The 23165-nt window shown below is 43.5% G+C and overlaps 1 protein-coding gene across 2 annotated transcripts in view; it reads left to right on the top strand.

Annotated features, from left to right (window-relative positions):
- Positions 1-318: 318 nt before the first annotated feature.
- Positions 319-23165, top strand: part of ADAMTSL1 (ADAMTS like 1) — an 874799-nt gene continuing 851952 nt past the window's right edge. For both annotated transcript variants that reach the window (XM_087869620.1, XM_087869619.1), the window contains exon 1: positions 319-546. In XM_087869620.1, the coding sequence (XP_087725746.1) occupies positions 460-546 (87 nt within the window). In that variant the 5' untranslated portion in view covers positions 319-459. The remainder of the gene's footprint in view (positions 547-23165) is intronic.

The raw sequence follows: 23165 nt of genomic DNA, 5'->3' as shown, positions 1-23165 counted from the left end.
GAGACCCTCCCTTTAAAAAGAATAAATAAATAGAAGCCAGCGCTTAGCCCCGCTCGGGTTTCCCGAAAGGCGCACGCAGTCGCTGCCCGGGCGGCTGGGTGTCTGCGCTCCCCGCCTTTGCTGGGCTGACACAGGAGGGGAGGAGCAGGAGCCAGAGGGGGTGCTGGGGGGGGGGCGTTGGAGCGCGAACCATCCGGAGCCAAGACAAGCAGCACATTCACAAATAACGCCCCCACCCCCAGCGCACGCGCTCCCATTCAAAGCAGCCGGGCTCGGCGGCCGCAGGGCGGCTCAGAGGACGCGCGGCAGAGCCCAGCGCAGCCCTGCCCCGCAGGCGCACGCCCAGTCCGCCCGCTCGCTGCTGCGGCCGCCGCCGAGCCCTGCAGCCCGCGCGGGAGGCGGCTGCCGCTTCCAGGGAGGGGTCTCGCCCGGACTCCCCTCCCTCCCCGCTGGGGGACCATGGCACGGCTGGCTGCGCCCTGGCACTCGAGGCTCCTGGCTCGCATCCTCGGCGGCACCTGGTGCCTGCTCTACGTCGCCGGACAGGTGAGGCGGTCTGCGCGTCTAGCGTCCCCCCACCCCCAGGACTTTTCTTCCAGTCGGCTAGAGCGGAGAGAACTGTAGCAGGGGGCTTGTCCTGGGGCTGCGCGGCCACCCCAGCGAGGACAGGTGGCACGGGTTGGGGCTAAGGCGGCCCCTCGTGGCGAGCTCCGGGCTGCCGGGGTCAAATCTTGCGCTGAGCCTCAGCCCAGCCTCCTGGGGCCGGTGCGGCGTCCGGTCCTGCCTCCAGCGGGACAGAGTCGGGTGGGGGGAGGAGACGGCGCCTGAGCCAGGATACCGCGCTCTTCCAGGGAGTCCGCGACCCCGCAGCTCTTTCGGACAGTACTTCGCGTAGACCATTCTTGCGGGTGGAGGCTCGGGCGGCGCGGGGGAGGCTCGGCCTCCGGGACACTCCTCCTCACTTCCGTCCTTCCCGGGACCCAGTGAACTTCTGACATCCTCGTCCTAGGGCCACCTGCGTCCGAGTGTCGGGGGCGGAGCTTTGTAAGGTGTGCAGACGCGGGACAGGGGGGCTCCCAGAGCCTCTGTGGTGGAGAAAAGGAGGTTCTGGACCGCGCCCTTGTACTCGCCCTCACCACGCCCCCTCGAATGCTCCTAGGTTTTTGTTTGTTTGTTTGTTTTTTCCTTGAGCTAGAAGGGTGTAGGAATTGGGCGTTCTCCGGAGTGGGTGGCTTAGGTCCCAAGGCAGAGCAGAAGGGCCCTGGAAGAGTGTTTAATTCACGGGCTGCTTGGTTCTGGTTTATTACTGCACGACCCCAGCGGGAGATGCTTAGGGTCAAGGGCCAGTCAAACCCATGATGCTTGGGTGTCTTTGGCATTAACACTTTCCAGAGTCAGGTAACATTTGGTGAAAACTCACGAGTTAGGCAGTTTGTACGTAATGTAGCCTACATAGATTAGCTTTTCACGGGATTACTTGGGTAATTCTGGGAAAATGCCCAAACACTCTTGGCCGGAATTATCGCCAGATAGCCTCCCTTTCCTCTGTTTTGCTTATGGAGACTTGTCCAAATCGGGGGATTTCCTTCCCTCGCTTTTACTTAACGTTTTGAAACTTGTTTTCAGGTCTCTCTTTTAATGGTCATTTTGATGGCAGTGGTGAGCTTTTAGAGGCTGATTCAGTCCACAAGGATGATTAAGAAGGGCCTGGAGCCGGCTAGAACCTGAGGAGTAGGGAACACCCTAATAAGCGACAGCAATTTTCAACAAGGAACACCTGCTTGGATGGGAGTATGCAAAACTGTTGCAAAAGCTCGTCTTAATTAGCGAGTTTCATTTCCAATATGCTTTGCTCCATGGCAAGGCTTCTCAGCGGTGGCTGCACCTTAGGATTGCCCAAGGGAACTCCCGAAACTCCCTGTGCTAGGGCCACACCCCAGCTGTGTTACATCAGAATCCTTGGGGGGAGGGGGCGAAGCCCCAGCGTCAGAATTTATGTGGCTCCCAGGTGATTCCATTGTGCAGCTGGGTTGAAACTGTTGTGTAAAAATGACCTGCCTTACAGTGACCTGTTCTGACAGAATCGTGACCCCAAAAGGAAATTCAAAGGAGACCGGTAAAGGGCCTAAGAGAGGCTAAGGAGAGGGTCTTAATGTCTAGCATCCAGTCCTGGCTACGTCTGTCAGTCATTCTGGTCAAGGCCCTTAAGCTTCCATTTGGTCATCTGCAAAATGAGGGTGTTGGTCTATGTTCTCCAAGGTACTACCAGCCTCAACAACAGGCAGGTTCCCACCTGAGCCAAACCAAGACGGAAAGCCTTCTGTCTTATTGCTAAGGCATCGCAGGGGTAGTAATTCTACCTTATCCTTGAGATTTTGGTAACGGGCCTGACAATATTTGAGCCCACTGTAGGATTTGCGTGTGTGCTGTTTTCTCCTTCGAATCCTTCATTCAGTGTCTCTCGACGTTCAGGACAAACTGACTTTTCCTAGCATTGCATACCTGTTCTTCCTTGCTTCACTTTTCAACCAACCTTCTTCTAGATAAAGATGATAAAAGCAGATCTGAGCCTTTTGTGTGTGGGGGAAGTGGTTTATTAATTCCTAGTGAGTTTTTCTTGTTGCATTCAGCAGGGCTGCTCTCCGCATGTGAGAAGCCTGACTAAACTTGTCAGAGAAGGCATAGAAAAGAGTTGAAAGTGGTAGCTGGGTTCCGTGTCCTGGTGGAATGCAGTCCGCCGGAGAGCTGACCTAGGTGACGGGCACAAGCAGCTCGTCTTGCAACATGGCTTCACGTCCTCGCTTAACCGCACGGGCATTATTGCTAATCAGTGAATTAAGCAGACCAGAAACTGGAGGTTATTTAATATCAAGAAGAAATCATTCTATAAACCGGAGTCAGTGCCAAATGATTTGACCTTTGTTTGGAATGTATACATTATTTAAGCTGTTTTTAAATCAAAGCCCTCAGTACACGAAAGCATGCCTATCAGAGTTATCAGAGCTCTTTGTGTAGACCGTAGCCCCAGTAAAAAGAAGGTCTGTGTTCAAGAGCTTCTGGCTCCTTAAACTGAATTACACCTGAGCTCTATTTCGCCAAAGTCCAAAGAACAATCTTAATGCGGATAATATCATTTGAAACACCAGTAGTTCTCCTTTTTTTCCTCAGGGGTTATTTTCCTTTGCTTCTGTTCTGACTGAATTACTCTGCTAACTTGCAAGATTCTTTTCCTTCCCTGTGTAATTGGAAGGTAGCTCACTCTGGGCTCTTCTGAAACTGATTATTTTACTGATATCAATTTCATTTCATCAGCTGAACCCCAATTCATCCCATTGCTCAAATTGCTCCCAGGTAAGGAAGTAAGTAATGAATGGTTTAAACCAGTGGGGGTAATCATCTACTTAATGATTTCTACAACCCATCTGTAGCAAGCCACCGTAAAAATAAACAAGGTTGTTGGCGAGGGTTATGGCTAGATCAGCACAAATCAATTACTATGGCTTAAAAATGTCACTTAGTAGCAATTCATGTCCTTCTGGTGGCATATCTGCGATAGCGCATTCAAACGTTAAAATGGAGTATTTTCATTTACTGTGGTATTCTCAGTTGAATCCTTGTTAGGAATTCAGTAATGAAGTAAACAGTTCTGGGGTGGCTGGAGAGAATTGTGCCTTTATGAGCTTCTGATTTCCAACTCTAGACCTTAAAGAAAAGTCTTTCTTGTTTCTTTTGTTATCCTCTTGTAGTTCTCGCTCGTTTTATTTTTATTTGCATTTTTACCATGATGATTCTGCATGGTTAAAAAAAAACAAAACACAGAACAATAATAGGCTTATAAGAAAACACAGTGGGGCGCCTGGGTGGCTCAGTTGCTTAAGCCTCTGCCTTCGGCTCAGGTCATGATCTCAGGGTCCTGGGATGGAGCCTCCCGAGTCAGGCTTCCTGCTCCTTGGGGAGCCTGCTTCTCCCTTTCCCTCTGCTTGTGCTCTCTCTTGCTATCTCTGTTTTTCCCTCTCAAATAAATGAATCTTAAAAAAAAAAAAAAAACCAGCAAATTTGTGTTCTACTCTTTCTCCTCATCTCAGCTCTCATGGCCCCAAAGCAACCTTTTTGTTAGTTTTGTATTATTTTGAGTTATCACTGACATACAATAAACTGCCCGTAGTTAAAGTATGCAATTTTAAGTTTTGTCATATGCGTGTACGCATGACACCATCACCCCAAAGTGTCCTCATTACCTTTTGCAGTCCTTCCGTGCTACCCTTCCTCGCACCCAACAGGCAAACCATGATGTGCTTTGTGTTAATACAGATTAGTTTGCATTTTCTAGAATTTTATGCCAATGTAATCATATAGTAGGCACCCCTCTCCCCCACTTTTTTTGATCTGCCTTTTTTTCCCTCAGCCTAATTATTTGGAGATTGCCTATGCTGTAGCACTCATCAATAATGTGTTCCTGAGTAGTGGTACGTTGCATGTATATACCATGGTTTGTTGCCCATCAACCTTCACCTACGGTTGGACGATGTGTTTCCAATTTTTGGCTGTCACAAAGTTGCTATGAAGATTTGCATGCAAGTCTTTGTACTGACCTGTGGTTTCATCTGTCTTAGGTAAATACCTAGGAATGGAAAGGCTGAATCATTGGTAGGTGTATGTTTAAGATTTTAGGAAAATGTCAGTTTTGCAGAAGGTTGTACCATTTTCCATTCTTACCAGCTCTATGCACGAGTTCCGGTTCCTCTGCTTCCTTGCCAACACCTGGCGAGGTCAGTCTTGTATTTTAGCCATACAAGTAGGTATAGTGGGAGCTTGGGTTTGAATTTGCAGTTCCCTAATGATAAATAATGTTGAACATTTTCTCATGGGTTTATTTAAAATCCATATACTTTCTCTGGCAAAATTTCTGTTCAAACATTTTGCCTGTTTCTTACTGTGCTGTTTTCTTACTGAATTTTGAGCCTTGTTTTTATACTGTGGCTATCAGTCCTTTCTCAGTGTATTATTTGCAGATATTTTCTCCCAGTCTATGGCTTGTCTTCATTTTCGTGACAGTGTTTTTTGATGGGCAGAAGTTTTAATTTGGTGAAGCTGAAGTTAGTGCTTGTTTCTTGGTAGATTGTATGTTTCCTCTTGTTTTAAAGAAGTATTTGCCTAACCCAAGATCACAGAGGTTTTCCCCCAGAAGTTCTGTGGTTTTATGTTTTACATTAGGTCTGCGTTACATTTTGAGTTAATTTTTGTATGTGGTACAAAATGAGGACCTGAGTTTTTGTTTTTGTTTTTGTTTTTGCCTATGGATATTCAATTGTTCTAGCATTTTTTTTTTACTTATTTATTTTAGAGAGAGAGAGAGAGATTGAGAGTGAGTGTGCATGGGGGGGGGTGGGTAGAAGGAGAGAATCTTAAGCAGACTCCTGCTGAATGCAGAACCAAGACGAGGCTCCATTTCACCACCCTGAGATCATGACCTGAGTGGACATCAAGAGTCAGCTGCTAAACTGACCGAGCCACCTGGGCACCCCTCTAGCATGATTTTTTCAAAGACTTGCCTTTCTCCACTGAATTGCTTTTGCAGTTCTCTGGAAAATCAGTTGTCCATACATGAGCTTCTTAACAATATTAAATTTTATGATCCCTCTCTATTTCAGGCTTTAATTTCTCTAAGCAATACCTGGTAGTTTTCTGTGTATAGATCTTACATTTTTTGGTCAAATTATACTAAGTATTTCACATTTTTGGTACTCTTTCAAATGGCACTTTTTTTAAAAAAAAATGTGTCTGATTATTCCTTGTTAGTATATAAAAACAATTGATTTTTGCATAGTCTGCAACATTACTAAACCTGCTTATTAGTCAGAATAGCTTTTTGTTATATCCCATCAGATTTTCTGCGCATGTGATCATGTCATGAAAATAAAGACCATTCTTCCTCACCAATCTGGATATTTTAAATTTCTTGTTTAATAACACTGATTAGAACACTGATTGCCCTTTCCTGCTTTTAGGAAAAATAATTTGCTGTTTTACCATTAGTTATGTTAGGTGTAAGTTTTTTGTAGATGCCCTTTATTGGGTTGGAGGAAGTTCTTTTTATTCTTCTATTTGCTGAGAGTTTTTATTAGAAACGAATGTTGGATTTTTGTCAGATGATTTTTCTGCATCTAATTAGCACATGAATTTTCCTTTGTCATTTGTTAATATGGTGAATTACAGTGACTTTTTCAGATGTTAACCACCTTGCATTCCTAGGAAAACTTGGTTTGGTGATTAATATATTATCCTTTTTAAAAATATTGTTAGGGGCACCCGGGTGGCTCAGTTGGTTAAGTGTCCAACTCTTGATTTCAGCTCAGGTCGTGATCTCAGGGTCATGAGATAGAGCCCCATGTCCAGCCCCACAGTCAGCAGAAGTCTGCGTGGGATTCTCTCTCTCCCTCTCCCTTGTACCTCTCTCTCCCCTTATCTAAGAAAAAAATTACCAAAATAAACGGACGCCTGGGTGGCCCAGTCAGTTAAGCATCTGACTTGTGGTTTTGGTTCAGGCCATGATCTCAGGGTGGTGATGTTGAGCCCCAAGTTGGGCTCCATGCTGAACAGTGGAACCTGCTTAAGATTCTCTCTCTCCCTCTCCCCCTTCCTGCCCCATTCAATCTCTTTCTCTAAAAAGAAAAAATAAATGTTAGATTCAGTTTACTAAATTTTGATTCAAATTTTTGCATCTATGTCCATGAAAGATACTGGTCTGTAGTTTTCTTATGATGTCTTCATTTGAGTATCAGTGTAATACTGGCCTCATAGAATAAATTGGGAACTATTCCTTCTTCAATTTTCTGGAAGAGTTTGTGTCTAATTTCTTCATTAAAAGTTTCCTAGAATTCAACAGTGAAGCCATCTGGACTTGGAGTTGGCTTACTGTAAAGATTAACTACAAATTAAAATTCTCAAATAGATAGAGGGCTCTCCAGGTAATCTGTTTTATCTTGAGTTAGCTTTGGTAGTTTTTCATAAATTTGTCTATTTCATCGAAGTTGTTGAATTGATTGGCATAAAGCAGTTCATAATGCTCCCTTACTATTTTTAAAATATTATTAGAACATGGAGTTATATCCTCTGTTGTTCCTGATAATGGTTATTTATTTATTCTTTCTTTTTTCCTGGTCAATCTGCTTAGTGGCTTATTAATTTTATAGATGTTCTTAGAGAACCAGCTTTGGTTTCACAGATTTTCTCTGTTGTTTTCTATTTTACTCCTTTCTTCTCTCATCTTTATTATATTCTTTTTTCTATTTTGTATATTGTTTTGGTCCTGTTTTTTCTAGTTTTGTTAGGTGGATTCTAGGGCCATTGATAGGAGACTTTTTATGTTTTCAAATATAGGTGTTTAGTGATCTAAATTTTTCCTCAGTGGTGTTTTATTGGCATACTGTAAGTGTGATTTCATTTTTCTTTAGTTCAAAAGATTTTCTAATTTCTCTTTGATTTCTTCTTTGACTTATAGGTATTTTGAAAAGAGTTCTTTAGTTTCTAAATATTTGGAGACTTTCCAGATATCATTGTTAACGATTTCTCATTTCAATGTGGTCAGAGAACACACTTGATATAACTTGGATCATTTTAGATTTATTGACAGTTGTTTTATGGCCCAGAATATGGTCTGTCTTGGTCAGTGTTCTGTGTGTATTCATAAAGAATTAATCTTTCCACAGATTTGTGTTTTCTAAGTTTCCCTAATCAGTCTAGATGTGGTTGGGTGGACTGTTCCATAAATGTCCATTAGATCAAGTTGGTTGGGAGTGTGTTCTGTATCCTTACCGATTTTTATATATGTAGTATATCAGTTATTTAGAGAGGGATGTTACAGTCTCCATCTGCTATTGTGGATTTGTCTATTTCTTTTTGTGGTTCTATCAGTTTTTCTTTTATTTATTTTGAAGCTCTATAATTGGGCGCATGACTATTTAGAATTATTGTGTCTTTTTGCTGAATTGACCCCTTTTTCATTAATAAATGACCTCTCTGTCCCTAGAAATAGACTGTACTCTAAAATCCACTTTGATTTTGGCTATATTAATATTAGCTAACTATTTTTAATTCGTTGAGATTTTTCATGTGATAGTCATCTTCATAGTTCTCATACTTGTAATATGATTTTTCATATTCCATTAGAATCTCATTATGGTATGATTTCTTAATTCTCTTCTATATTCTACTTTCATCATTCTTTCATGATCCTTTATCACATATTACATTTTATTAATATGACAGTGAGTATTGTCAGTATTAATAAACTGAAATGATCAGTATTAATGGTCAGCATTAATATATTGGGATGGGTACAGTGGGCCAAGTAGTATCTTATTTTTCTATTTTTTCTGGTACATTTCCTTTTTTTTTTTTTTTTAAAGATTTTATTTATTTATTTGACAGAGATAGAGACAGCCAGCAAGAGAGGAAACACAAGCAGGGGGAGTGGGAGAGGAAGAAGCAGGCTCATAGTGGAGGAGCCTGATGTGGGGCTCGATCCCATAACACCGGGATCACGCCCTGAGCCGAAGGCAGATGCTTAACCGCTGTGCCACCCAGGCGCCCCGTACATTTCCTTTTTTAAAAAACAGCTTTGTTGAGATATAATTCACATATCACAGGACTTGCCCATTTCAAGTGCACAGTTCAGTGGATTTTTAAATTATATCGGCAGACGTACAAGTATCGCCTGAGTCAATTTTAGAAATTCTTGTCAACTCTAAAGAAACTTTGTACCCTTTAACTATCACACCCCTACCCCTACTTTCCACCCACCTCCTTCTGCCCCAGGCAACCAATAGTCTGTTTTATTTCTCTGTAGATTTTGTTACTCCAGATTTTCATGTGAATGAAATCATGTAATGTATGAGCTTTTGGGATTGGCTTCTTTCACTTAGCATGTTTTCACCGCTCATCCATGGGGTAGCATAGATCAGTAAATCATTCCTTGATAGCCGAAAAATATTCTATTGTATAGAAATACCGTATTTTGTTTATCCCTTTGTCTGTGGCTAGACATTTGGGTTGTTTCTACCTTCTGGCTCTGATGAGTAATGCTGCTAGGAGCGTACTAGTGTACGTTGTTGTGTGGATATGTTCTCATGTCTCTTAGGAAACTACTTCAGGCTTTGTAGGTACACTGTCTCCGTCACAACTACTCGTCTCTGCCACCTTAGTGTGAAAGCAGCAATAGACAATATATAAATGAATGAGCCTGTTTGTGTTCCAATAAACTATTTACCAAAATAGACAGTGGGCCAGATTTGGACCGTGGACCATAGTTTGCCAGTTACCAAGCCAAAATTTCACAATGTTTTGCTTCGGTGTGGGCTATTTAAATTCAGCATGCCAGGTTTTCCACGGACTTTGAATAGATCAATGCCCTTCCCTTTGGGGAATTTTTATTTTCATATTTCTTTGATAATTTCTTTGCTGGCACCTTATGTGTTTGCTTTTCGTGGAGCTCCTGTTAATTATTAAATCTTCTGGGTCAACCATCTATCGTTTAAATTAAATCTTCTCTCTTGTCTTTATTGTTATCTTTTTTTATACCTTTTTTTTTAAGATTTTATTTATTTGAGAGAGAGAGAGTGAGTGGGCACACGAGCCAGGTTAGAGTCAGAGAGAGAAGCAGGCTCTGACTGAGCAGGAAGCCCAACATGGGGCTCGATCCCGGGACACCGGGATCAGGCCCTGAGCTGAAGGCAGACACTTAACCTATGGAGCCACCCAGGTGTCCTTTTTTTTTTTTTTTTTTTTTACACTTTCTAAAGATTTTCTCAGTTTTATTTTGAACAGAGTTGTCTTTAGGTAAGGTTTCAACTGGTATTCGTAGTTGTAGCCAGAGCTTCACCCCCCACCTTTGCAGCACCAGATGCCTCCAAGTCTGAAGACTTTCTGGGGTTTTACAGGCTAAATGGTCTTGCCTCTCATCACTGTATCCCTTTGCGAGCACAATTCTATTGAGCCAGTAACAATTCTTCCACCCATTTTCCATATTCCAAAAATTTATTGGCATCTTTTGTTGGCTGTTGTCTCCTTTCCAGTTCTCTTGTCATCTTTATTTGTTTATTGTTATTTTAGCGGTCATTTGGGAGGGAAGAGAGAAAACGCGATGTTCAATCTGCCACGTTTAACTGAAAGTTAGCACTGTTTTTCCTCTCTCATTATTTCTATTTTCCTGTCCCGACCCATCTCCAAAACCCATTAGAGCTCATTCTGGTTATTGTACACACATTTTAGAGACTCATACATTTTCCCAGTGTACGTAAAACTTTGGTTAGTGTTACAAAAAAGAGAGTGGACCTGAGGTCTAGAGATGTAGGCGCTAGTTCAGGATTTGCTGAGCGTGTGAGGAACTAGGAGCTGGACTTCTTCAGGGAAGGACATGAGTGCTCGCTGACTGCCTGCCAGTTGCCAAACATGATCATAGGTACCCTCTCCATTCCCATGTTTATGTGTTAGTTTTTAATCTTTCAACAACTATTTACTGTCCCTTCTCTGCTGAAATATACATAGTCACACCTGCTGGCTTACAGATACAGCACAGAAATATTTTATTGTTTTGCAAATTTTGATGTCTGGAGACAGTTTTATGAGAAAACATGGAGTTAACATGCTGTGAAAGATCTGGCCTTAAAATATCACCTGTGGTATTAACATGTGTTCTCTAAGCTGTGATCGGGCTCGGACTCCCTTGGGGTAGAGTACGGCGATGAGGTGAAACAAATGGGGAAATCGTGTTCAGGAGTTAGTAATACCATATCCGTTTTAATATTTGATTTTATACTGGGATGAACTCTAGAGCCTCATGCATTTTGGGGGGATGGAATGGGTGGTGCTGGAGCTACATACTTGTTTTCAGCTCTGCTCCTGACTATGGGATTATATAGCCAGAAGTCGACTTCTGGATTCTTCAGTATTATGTATGGGTCACAAACTTCGTCGTGCATCCGTCAGTTTGGCTGTATTGCTCACATCTAAAGGTCACCAAAGACTAGAGCCGCGCAGCTAAAAGCTAGGAAGCTTTAAATGCAGATTCCTGGGACTCATTCTGAGCTGCTCATTCAATGGGAAAAGGACAGGTCCTAGGAGGCTGCATTGGTGAGGGACCCCTTCCCCCTCATGCGCATACCCACAGAGGCTTCACATAGAGTTGGACCAAAGACCATATTTTGGGAAACACCGATTTGATCTCTCTTATTTACGGATGAGAGAAATAAGGTCCTAGGAAGTCGAGCAACATATCCTGGTTTGTTAGTGGGAGAGGTGGGAGTGGACCACGCGTCTCCTAACGCTGTTCGGTGATTTTTCCCACCAGAGCATACACTATTATTTTAGTGTCTAGTTACATCATGAACCAAAGATATGAACCACCAGCTTAAAGTGTCTTTATTTGTAGTAACCTCAGTTTTTTATAAATGGTTTTCAGATGTTTGGGAATAGCTTCGGGTCTCAGTCACTCTGCCTGCAGCGAGGAATGATGGGGAGTGGAGGGGTGGAGGGAAACCCTCCGTCCTTACCCCCTCACATAACCTGCTGGAGACTGGCTTCTGTGTATTTTCTCCTCGAGTCATCATGCCCCTGGAGGATTAACAGATACTTATTTAGAAAATCGTCCACAGCATCCAGGAACTTGACACTTGATGAAAGGGAAAGTACGTGCCGCTGAACACCTTCTCTGCCCGAGTGTGATGTAGCAACTGTTGCTACGTTCTTGGAGGAGAGGAAGGAAACGTTTCATGTGCCTGTTATTTAGGATGTTCTCCCCATCTCTGTCACAAGCCAGCCAAACAAAATATACACACGCTCTCCACTGAGTCATGCAGAGTCTATGATGCAGTACGATGTGTGGAAAAGGAGAGTTTTCCTTACTGCTAGTAGTCATTGTCAAACATCTAGTATGTTTTAGGAGGAGTGCGAATTATGTATTTTCTTTCAGAAATCAGTTATAGAGAAATAAAGGGTTTTTTAAATTACTATTAAAGAACATTTGTTGATAATGATCTGAAATTCAAATTCTCATATTCTCTTGCTCCTTAGAAAACTCTGTATTAGTCCGGATGGGCTAGATTATGCCGTGGTAACAAATCACCCCCAGAGCGTAGTGACTTCACACAAGAAGGGTGTATCTCGCCACAGGCCGCCTATTCAACGGGGACTGTCGGGAGGGGTTGGCTCACCGCGTGCACCATGTCTGTACTCCACCTGACCCCGCGGGACTCTGTAGCAGCCAGGGCAGGGGAACGAGAGTGTTGCTCTGCTTTCCACTGCCCGTTAAATGCTTCTGCTCAGAGTGACACATGTCACTGCTGTTCCTGTTGTATCAGCCAAATCAAATTCAAGAGGGTTGAAAAGGTAATGTGGTCTTGAACTCAGACTTTGGGACTTCCAAGATGCCTAGATGTCTGTTTTCTGACTGTGTGTATATATGTGAACAGAGGTTCTCTGAAATTACTGCAAAAACACTTAAAATTATCTTTGACTTACTCATTAAAGTTTTTAAAAAATCATAAGTATAAAATGTATGTAACCAATGTATCATAACCATGTTTAAGTGTAGGGTTCAGTAGCGTTAAATGCATTCACGTTGTTATGCAACCCATCTCCAGAACTCTTCATCTTGCAAAACAAACTCTATACCCATTATATATGAACCCCCTGTTCCCCACACCCCCGTCGTCCCTGACCATTCTACTTTCCGTCTCTGTGAGTTGGACTATGGAGGTACCTTCTACAGGTGGGATCGTAACGGTATCTCTCTTTCTGTGATTGGCTATTTTGCTTAGCGTGATGTCCTCAAGACTCATCCACACTGTAGCAGGTGTCAGAATGTCCTTTTTTTTTTTTTTGAAGATTTTATTTATTTATTCGACAGAGATAGAGACAGCCAGTGAGAGAGGGAACACAAGCAGGGGGAGTGGGAGAGGGAGAAGCAGGCTCATAGCGGAGGAGCCTAATGTGGGGCTCGATCCCAGAATGCCGGGATCACGCCCTGAGCCAAAGGCAGACGCCCAACCGCTGTGCCACCCAGGCGCCCCCAGAATGTCCTTTTTAAGGCTGAATAATATGCCATTTTATGAAGATAACACATTTGGTTCATCCGTTCATCTATCAGTGGACACTTGGCTTGCTTCCACAGTTGGCCCCTGTGAATGGTGCCACTGTGAACATTGGTGTTCCTTTTTGTTTCGTGTGAGCTTCTTTTTCTCTATGAAAGAGAAGCAACATCTTCTTCTTTAGACCTCTAGTTTACTATTCAGACCCAGGGAATGCTTATTTAAATTTAGACTAAATGCTCACTTTGAGAATCTTCTGCCAGTGGCTACAGCAAATGCCGAGCAAACCTGCGACTACCCCCTGCATGTTCGACTGAATCGACGGAGCTAGTGGATTCTTGTGTTTAGTCACTTGCCGGTCTTGCCAGTCTTCAAGATGGGTGACAGCCTGAGGCGAGGACATTATTTTTCCTCTAAAAATCTAGGAACATGGCAAAAAATTACATTTTCTTCCTTCTTGTACATCTGACTCAAATATCGTGTGAAGAGTGATCAACTATAAATCAATATGTAAAATGTAGTCATGCAAATTAATTACATGGACAGCGTGGATGTGTGGGGGGCAGTGTAGAATTTTGGGGACAGTGCTGAAAGAAAAAGCAGAACAGGATTCAGACTTTGCTTGCTACTTGCTCATTGCATGATTTTCAACACATTAGGTACAGAGCCTTTCTGAGTTTCATTTTCCTTTTGAATCTCTACTATGAAGAGCTGGGATTACATGATCTCAGTGGGTTAATACCCATTAACCGTAACTTCTAAAATGAATAAAGGTTTCTAAATTTCTTTCTTTCTTTTCTTTCTTTTCTTTCTTTTCTTTCTTTCATTCATTCATTCATTCATTCATTCATTCATTCATTCATTCATTCATTTTTTTATTTGACAGAGAGACAGCCAGCAAGAGAGGGAACACAAGCAGGGGGAGTGGGAGAGGGAGAAGCAGGCTCCCAGTGGAGCAGGGAGCCCGATGCGGGGCTCGATCCCGGAACCCTGGGATCATGACCTGAGCTGAAGGGAGACGCTTAATGACTGAGCCACCCAGGCGCCCCAGGTTTCTAAACTTTTCTAATACAAACTTTTTAGCACAAAAATATTAATAACTCTGATGGAAGCTTTTAGAAATGAACATCAGGTCGTGGCATTCTCTTGCTTAACACCTTCAGTGGATTCCTGTTGGCTTTAGACCCATGTTTCTGAGACTGTTTTTTATTATCACCTCCCTTTTTAGACATTTTATGATAGTTCCTCTTAATCCCCCACTACCCCCCATGAAATTTTAATGCCCTAAATAAATGATCTGTTTACATGCACTGTGGCCCTTTGAAGGGACTCATTGTATTATCTTCAAACCATTACTGTTGGGCGGTATCCTCTTCTCCCCCATTCCCAGAACCCAATTGTTCACCCACTCCAGGGGTATTATCACCCCCATTGAAAATGTATGCTTTATTTAAGATTTTATTTATTTATTTGAGAGAGAGAATGAGCAGTGGGGAGGGGCAGAGAGAGAGAGAGAGAGAGAGAGAAGCAGACTTCCTGCTGAGCAAGGAGCCCGATGCAGGGCTGGATCCCAGGACCCGAGATCATGACCTGAGCCGAAGGCAGATGCTGAACTGACTGAACCACCCAGGTGCCCCTCTTTCTTTATTTTTAATTAATTAGTTTACACTCCTCCATCTGTTTTCCAGCTTAAATGTCCCTTGCCCAAAAGAAGCTGTCCCTCCACTCCCCCTGCCCCAGTGTCTTAGGTTTCTTCTGTGGCTCTCTCACAAGGCCCCGTTTGCTTCAAGCACTTGTAATTTGTAAAGATGCACTTCTTTGTAGTTTAGGACATGTGTGCCATCCCAGTATACCGTAAGCGTGAGGCCACAGGCTGCCTTATTCCCTCTCCGTATGTCACAGCTAGCTCAGCACCTGGAATTGCTGAAATCAGTTAACGAAGTGTTTTTTGAGCAAATATACAGCGAGGAAGAAACACCTCTGAACTGGGTATTGCTTTTTAAATGAACGTATACACTCCTGTTAAGTGTCCTAACCAAAATGAGAAATAAAATGAACGTATACCATTATGAATCCCAGCAGCACCTACGTATGTGTATTAAAGAAACATTAGCTGCTGTAATAGTAAAATCCTGAAATCCCGGTATTCTGACAAAATAGGGCTTTGTCGCTGTTGTTGTTCACATAAAGTCCAATTGGCAGGGCTGGAAGGGGCTGGGGGTTCTGCTGCCCACAGTCCTTCAGGGACTGGTCTGATGCAGGCTGTGCTGTCTTTAACGCATGACTTCCAAGGTCACCCTGGCGCCTGTGCCTGGGTGACCGAGGGGGAAGAGAACGTTGAGAACTGCATGGGAGGTTTTCTTGGGGTAATCTGAGGAGTGGAATGTATCCCTTCTGCCCATGTCCATTTTTTGCGTTCCTGACGAGACTCAAATCTCCGGTAGGGTCCCAATCCCTATGATCCCGTCAAAGAATCCAGTCAGTCACATGGCTACACTCCCTGGCCAGGGAGGCTGGGGGGACACTGTGAACTCGGGAGGTAACACGAGCTGGCCTTTGCCACAAGGCCCTTGGAAAGTCACACATCTATGGACAAGGGTGTAGTTGACGTCTAGCTGTATGTGGATTTACAAATTATCAGTAACTTAGGAGCCTTGGAGTCCAAGACCCAGAGAATGGGAATCACTAAAAATAGGAGTATGTGAGTTTTATTTTAGGAGAGTTTTTTGCTCCAGCATTTTCAAAATTATAGGGTGAGATATGATGGATCAGGGGGTGGGGAAGGGGGAAATTGGCTATGGGTTAAAAAGGCACTATAGACATTCGACAGAACGAACTTCATTGCCGTACGGCAACCAGCCTTCCCAGGCTCTTGCACAGCTGCGCCCCTGATAGCGCAGGTTAGCATCTTGTCGGCTGAATGTCCGCCCAGGTGGGGTTCTAGCTGGCTGCTGGCAGCACTGTCCTCAATAAAAGGGAGCCTTTTGACCAGTGGACTGTTTTCAGTTCCTCCATCACCTGATAAGTCCTATTCTTTTGATGAACTACAAATAAAAACGAGTTCTCCATTCCATGGGGGCTGTTAATCAAATAGTGTCTGTTTGTTTAAAGAAAAAAAAAGGCCTATTGCATGTCTGGTTCCTAAGACTACAAGGCGATTGTAATTGATCTATGAAATCGTGATACTGTACTTTAATCCGGGCCAAAGCTTACCTGGCCATCCTTTGGGTTTACAATTCTTCCCCAGGCCGTGCAGTGGGAGCAGAAATACGAGCCTGGGCATTTCTTTTGTGCATAGTTGCTGAGCCTCTCCCAACTCCTGTCCTTGGCAGAAAGAAATAAAAAGAATGAATGGATTCCGAGCTTGGTCGGTTAGGTGGGCCGCCCTATGCCTTCTGTTCGGTTGTATTGCCGAGTTGCTGAGGCGTGCTCTTTTCCTTCCCTTCTGTCCCCCGTCTCACTGCATAACCTAGCTCTTCCTTTAGAAAAGTTGGGAGGAAAAGCAGCATTTGGAGGCCAACTCTAACCTCCAAGTAGAAGAATGTTTACATTTTAAATTCTAAGATTTCAAACAAGTTATTTGGCAAATTGAATGTTTTGTAACAAGTGTAAACATTTTCCACCTCTTGCTTTGTTCAGTTCTTTTGTTTTTCCTTTTGCATCTGGGGCAGGTTCAGATCAGTATTGTCCTGCTTGTATTTATTTTCTTTTTTCTTTCTCTTTTTCACTTTCTCTCTTCTTCCTTCCTTCCTTCCTTCCTTCCTTCCTTCCTTCGAGCGAGTATGAGAGAGTATGCTCATGCATGAGAGAGCACAGGGAGAGGGAGAGGGAGAGAGAACCCCAAGCAGGCTCCATGCCCAGCGAGAGCCCGATGCGGGGCTTGATCCCACGACCCCAAGATCATGACCTGAGTTGAAATTAAGAGTTGGTCGCTCAACCATCTGAGCCACCCAGGGGCCCCTGTTGTCCTGCTTTCTACGCTTCTGATGAAGCTGGAAAGTCTTTGATTGGCATTATCAGAGAGTGGGGGCAGTTGTGAACATTACCACCTCAAGCAGGCTGGTGAGATCACCCTGGCGTCTTTCCTGGTGCCTCAGTAGGATTAGTAAAGAGGTTTATGCTGAAGTTCCAGCCGGACCAGAGCGGGACAGGGACCTCCCCAGCCCCAGGATTCGCAGCTTGGTGAAACGTCACCGTGGTTCTGAGATGCAACAAGTAGGCGGATAATCATCTCCTGGATATCACCCCAGGTGGTCTCATTTAGAGCAAGACAGCATATAGAAGCTGGGCGGAAGGGGCTCTGTGGCATCCCTGCACCGGCGGGAGTACTGGAGTTACACTGCGTTCGAATCCGCCTGTGAAGAGTGCGAAGTGTCCCTGTGTCTGGGAACTGGCCATTCCCTGCTGGATTTTGTCCTAGGTCATCCCGCGCGTAGAAGACTGCTCAGAGAAACGCTTATTGAGTGGGAATTCGGGAGCCTGTCAGCCAACCATGAGCTCAAGCACGTCTCTCTGCCTGCAGCTGGACTTGATTATGTCCTTAGCTGCCACTGTTAATGAGGCAAAAGCAGCATCTGCCGGGAGCCGGGCTGGCACGTCCAGGGCGGTCGGCCACCTTTCCGTCAGTTCTGCAAAGAAGGGCCAGCGTGTGGAACAGATAAACCCGAATATTGGGCATGTGGTTCTTTGAAGCTGGCTTCGAGGGGCAAGTAGAAAATGATTGCATTTGACATTGAGTGACTTGCCAGTTACAGTGTATACCTCTCAAGTTTTTTGTGTCCTGGTTGCTTTTGTTTGGGTTAGAAGGTTTTTCTTAGGGGTAAGCTTGATTTTGCTTGAAGGTGTGAAAGAGGTCTCACTCTGAATTTTAATGGTGCCTCCTGTGTACAGTCATTAGTTTCTTGGGTGATTTCCGAAGCGGAGACTTGGGGACAGATGACACTAACTTATTTCATTTTGTAAGTCTGTTCTTTGTTTGATGGGTTCCCTTTTCTGCAGGCCATTCCAGAAAATGTTTGCATTTTGAATACAGTGATCTAAGTAATCAGGTTATTATAACAGACTACTCTCCATGTTGTATTTTTTGGAAACAAATCTAAAGCGCAAGCTTTTTGGAATTTATTCAGGAACCCATAATCTGGATAATTCCTCTTGTATTGTGACCTGACATAGGATCTTCTTCCCACATTTCAAGACACATTTCTTCAAGTGGCCTGTCTTCTTATTTTCTAGATTTGATTGACTTTTTTTTTGTTTTTCAGATCAAACTAGATTGTTAAAAACTTCAAGAAAAGAACTAAGTCCTATGCATCTTGGATCTTCCCACAGTGCCCCACCTGGCATCGAGCCTTATAGACACTCCGTAGATTAAAGCGTCCGTGTTTTTTTGGCTGTTATAATAAATGACCACAAACTAAGTTGCTTAAAAAAAAAAAGAAAAAAGAAATTTATTATCTCACAGTTTTGGACACAAGGAACCCTAAATCAGGGTGTCAGCAGGCCATGTTCTCTGCAGAGACACCGGGGGACAGTCTGTTCCTTGCCTCTTCTAGCTTCTGCTGGTTGCCGGCCTTCTGTGGTATTCCTCGGCTTGCGGCTTGTTGCTGTAGCGCCTGCCTCCGGCTTTGTATCATCTCCTGTGCACATGTCACACTCGCTCTCTGCCTCTCTTGTGATGGCATCATGGTCTTCTCCTCTCAAACTCTTTAACTTAGCCACACGTCTGCAAACACCCTTTTCCCACTCACTGGGCATGACGTATCTTTGGGAGCCATTGTCAGGCTCCCGCACGCATGGATGGTTTCTGTGTAATCTTGTGGCCAGTTGTTGAGTCTTCATCTAAAGCACTTAACCTCAAGGATATTTGCTTCTGTATTATTTTTGATGAACTGTTTGCCTCAATTAATTTCTGTGTTCATATCATCTTCTTCTTTATTCTTTTGTCTTTAAGATATTATTTACAGTGAAACTTGCTTTCCCTGCGGTAGGAATGGCTTTGGTCTTGACCATCTGTGCCATTAATAGTGGGTCTTACATGCTGTTTGGGACTGAGGATAAGGCATTGCTGCTATCACCATTAACTAATGAAAATCTAGGTGTGGTGTCCAGAGAAGGGTTATTGTGCATTTGTTGGTTAGATGGCGTCAAAGGCTTGCTATTAACAGTTCCGCTGTATTCCCCTTGTCCCACTCCCTCAGATGAACATTTTGTCCTTTTCTCTGATCCGACCTCTCACAATATCTTATCTCCACGCATAGCTGCTTTAATTGGGAAAATAAAAGGCGTCGGAAGAAAACATCCCCGTTTCCCCACATGCTCTGCCTTCTCTTCAGTTATAATGGGTGAACCATCCATTCTAACAAAGGCCAGTCTTTCCACTTGGTGTCCCAGACCTCACCCCCGTTGCCTATTCAAAGATATTGCTCTAATTTTCCTCTTGTCTGCATTCTATTTCTTTTGCTCCTTTTTTTTTCAACTTATATGCTAGACTTTTCCCACCAGCCCACAAACATCCTGTTACTTCTGCCATATTTACAGCTTTCTCTCGACGCTACTTGCACCTCCATTTACCATTCCTTTTCTCCACTTTCTCGTACGTTAAAACCGGGAAAGAGCTGTCTCTATTTGCTGTAATACCTCTTGACTACATTGTGGTCAAGGTTTCATGCCATCACTTCTCTGAAACTGTTTTTTATAAAGGCATCAATAGCTTTCATTCCAAATCCAGTGGATATTTCTTAGTCCTCATTTTACTTGACTTACCACCTTAACACTTAATACCAGTGATCCTTCCCTCTTCCCGCGAAGACTTGTATCACTTGTCCTCCAGAACAATGCATTCTCCTTTTCTTCTTTCTCCTGGTTTGCTTCTCTTCTGTCTCCCTGCTTCTCAAGGGTCAGTTCTTGGACTCTTTTTGTTTTTCCCCCACATTCATTTCTTGGTAATCTTAGTATCATGGGTTTAATTACTAGTTGGTTTCTGATATCCAGATTTGTACCTGTGGCCTAGAACTGTCCTAAACTTCATCCTCCTCTATTCACCACCTACTTAACGTTCCTACGTGGATACTTAATAGGCATCTCAAACATAACATGTAAAACGGAGCTTCTGCTCCCCCCCCCACAAAAAAAAATAAATAAAATGGGTAGTAAGGAGGGCACGTATTGCATGGTGCACTGGGTGTTATATGCAACTAATGAATCATCGAACTTTACATCGGAAACCGGGGGTGTACTGTATGGTGACTAACATAATAAAAAAACATTAAAAAAACAAACAAAAAACATAATAAAGCAAAACATGCTTCTTCTCCCATAGACATCCCCATCGTATTGGAAGCTAACACAATTCTGTCATTTTCTCAGGTTAAACACATTGCGGTTGTTCTTGACTGCTGTTTTGGCCGCACTGCACACCCCTTAGCACTGCCCTGAGCTCCTCCTATTATGCAGAAGAAAGTCATTTCTTACATCTTTGATGTCGCCATCTTGGTTCAGATGATGTACTGTTTGCCTGGATTACTGGGAGAGTGCAATCCACCAGGTCTCAGCTTCTGCTGTCACCTGCCTTAGCCTCTTCTCGGTGCGGCACCCAGTGAGCCTATTAGGCCAGGGCAGGTGCTCGTCTACTTAATACCTTCCAGTGCCCTCCCATCTCCCTGAGAGCGACTGCTAAAGCTTTAAAATGGGCTATCATGCCCTCTAAATCTGGCCACCTGTCTGATCTTCTCTCACACCAGTCTCCCCCTTCCTTCCTGTGCTCCAGCCGCATTCAGGCTGATCCTCGACACGCCAGGCATGCACCACCTCAGGGCTTTGCGTTTCAGGTTTACCTGTTTAGAAAAACAACATAAAAACGATGTCTTTATGCTCAGTTTTACAAATAGGAGTGTGGGTGTGGTTTTTCTAAGCATCATTTCCTTGCTTTTTGCTAAATAAAAAACTATTTCCACGTCAAATGAATTTACATCGGAGACTCTTGCACTTTGTGTCATTTTTACAGACTTATCTCTCCCCTTTGCAACAAAATAGTTGAAACGCTCATTGTCTTACGCATTTTTGAAAATCACCGTGGCTCGCTTTTTAATTATAATTCTTTTATCTTTAACTTTTGGGGGGTATATTCAATACCCATTGGCACCATAGACCTAACAGAAGAATACAGAAGGCACTCCTAACATAAGTAGAAGTCCACAGATGACTGGGGACATGTTAATGGCCAAGTCTTCTCTCATTCAGAGCCTGTGAGGTTAAGAACATAAGCTGGGTCCTGGCTCAACCTCATAACTGGCAGTGTGACCTCAGACAAACCCCATAACCTCTGTGAGTCTTTGCTTCCCATCTGTAAAGAGAGAGGGGTTGAACCATAGAGGGCTTGATCTCCGAGGCCTTTTTCAGCCCCAACAGTCTGTGAATGTGGGCAGGAGTACCACTCAGGTCATAAATACCTGCTAAATTATATTGAGGTTTCTCCCCTTTCCTACCTGCTCTTTGCCAGCTTTCATGGTAAAGTTTTCCACCAAACAGGAACACCAGAGGCAAAGGACTTCCAGGCAGGTACCACCCCTGCTGACTGCCAAATAGCTCCCAACCCAACCACTGCCTGCATGGATGGGCTTTTGCTAGAAATTGGCCAGCTTTAGTCCCCTTCTACAAATAAACTTTAAAGTACTCTCTCGAAGGGTGAGGAGCTGCCAGTGGTACTGGCAGTGAGTTTTATAATTATTTTTTGATGTTTTCCATGTGACTTTTGGTCTGAGGGCAGTGCGTTTGGTTGGGCTGTATTGATGGTTTTCCCATGGTCCTGGTTTACACCTGCTGGCCATGCAGGAAAAGGTGGTAGGAGAGCTCCTTGTTCCTCTGGCCGTCTTCTAGCCTTGGGATGTGCTGACTTCCGTCTCCACAGCTGTAACCATTGCCAGCCTGTCTGTCATTATTTGTGTGTCACACATGGCTGCTGCTAAGGAGGGGCTTGGACTACTCAGCTTAGACAACCTGATTCAAGCCTCGGAAACCATTTTCCCTAAAATGATGTTTAGATAGTGATGAAGGGTAACCAAACAAGCACCTTGCTGTGAGCCAGGCTCTGGGTGGGCCTTACGTTTAATACTCACATTCGCCCTCCCAGGAGTGGCTTTATACCCGCGTTAGTAACGATGAAAGTGACCTAGATGCTAATTAGCAAGCAATAAAAGGTTGAGCTAAATTGGAACTCAGACCTTTGTGACTTCATAGCACGTGTTCTCTGTACTACTCTACCCTGCCTCTTGAATGTAGTCAGTGCTCGACTTAGATCCATTATAGTTCATTAGATTTTGATGGGTTGACCTGGAGTCCAGATCTTTTATTGTGTATCAGTTATTTTATGTGGGTGGGGAAAAAAAAAGAGAATTCTTATTTTTAAACAAACTTAGACACTTTGGTAATATTAACCCTTTGTGGGCTGGGGGAATTGTTTTATTTGTTGATTTCAGGTTCATTGTTTGATCATTACTCAAGCACCTCTTCTAATAAAAGATGAAGATAATTGAGTTTAGTTGAGAACCGGCCTACTAAAATTGTTGGCTGTTTTATGTTTCCTCATCTCTTTCCTTCTTAAGATAAAAAAAAAAAAAAAAATCACCCCTACCAACAAAGTAACAGAACTGGAAATTAGGAAAAGGGGGAGACTCTAATGCTTTCTTTTAAAACACATGGATCTTGAGGTTTGAATAATAGTGATAGTGTTTTACAATTCCTATCTGTTTAATTGTGACAAGGTACACCTGCTTGCTTTTAAGAAGAGAAGTAATAGAAGTTTAAGGAGGGAGGAAAGTGACGTGGACACCCGATAACTCTTCTGCAGTGATATCCTGATGAGTTAAGCATAAATAAATCAGAAACAGATGGATTTTTTTCCCCCTTAAAATACACATGGGTCTAAAAACCAAGGGAAAATATGCTTGGAAAAAAATGTTCTTTGTTAAAGCCCAAATGTTTGAAATATAATTTCAGATTTTCATGGGTTCCAGCAAGTAGTTGTGCACACTCATCTCTAATTTAGATGGGGTGTGTGCATAAGTCGAGCATTGAAACTATTCT

This window comes from Ursus americanus, chromosome 18 (genome assembly GCF_024610735.1).
Source record: "Ursus americanus isolate L20-20 chromosome 18, mUrsAme1.1.p, whole genome shotgun sequence".
Classification (NCBI taxonomy): domain Eukaryota; kingdom Metazoa; phylum Chordata; class Mammalia; order Carnivora; family Ursidae; genus Ursus; species Ursus americanus.
Note: the sequence above shows the minus strand (reverse complement) of the source record. Positions and strands in the feature narration are given on the sequence as shown.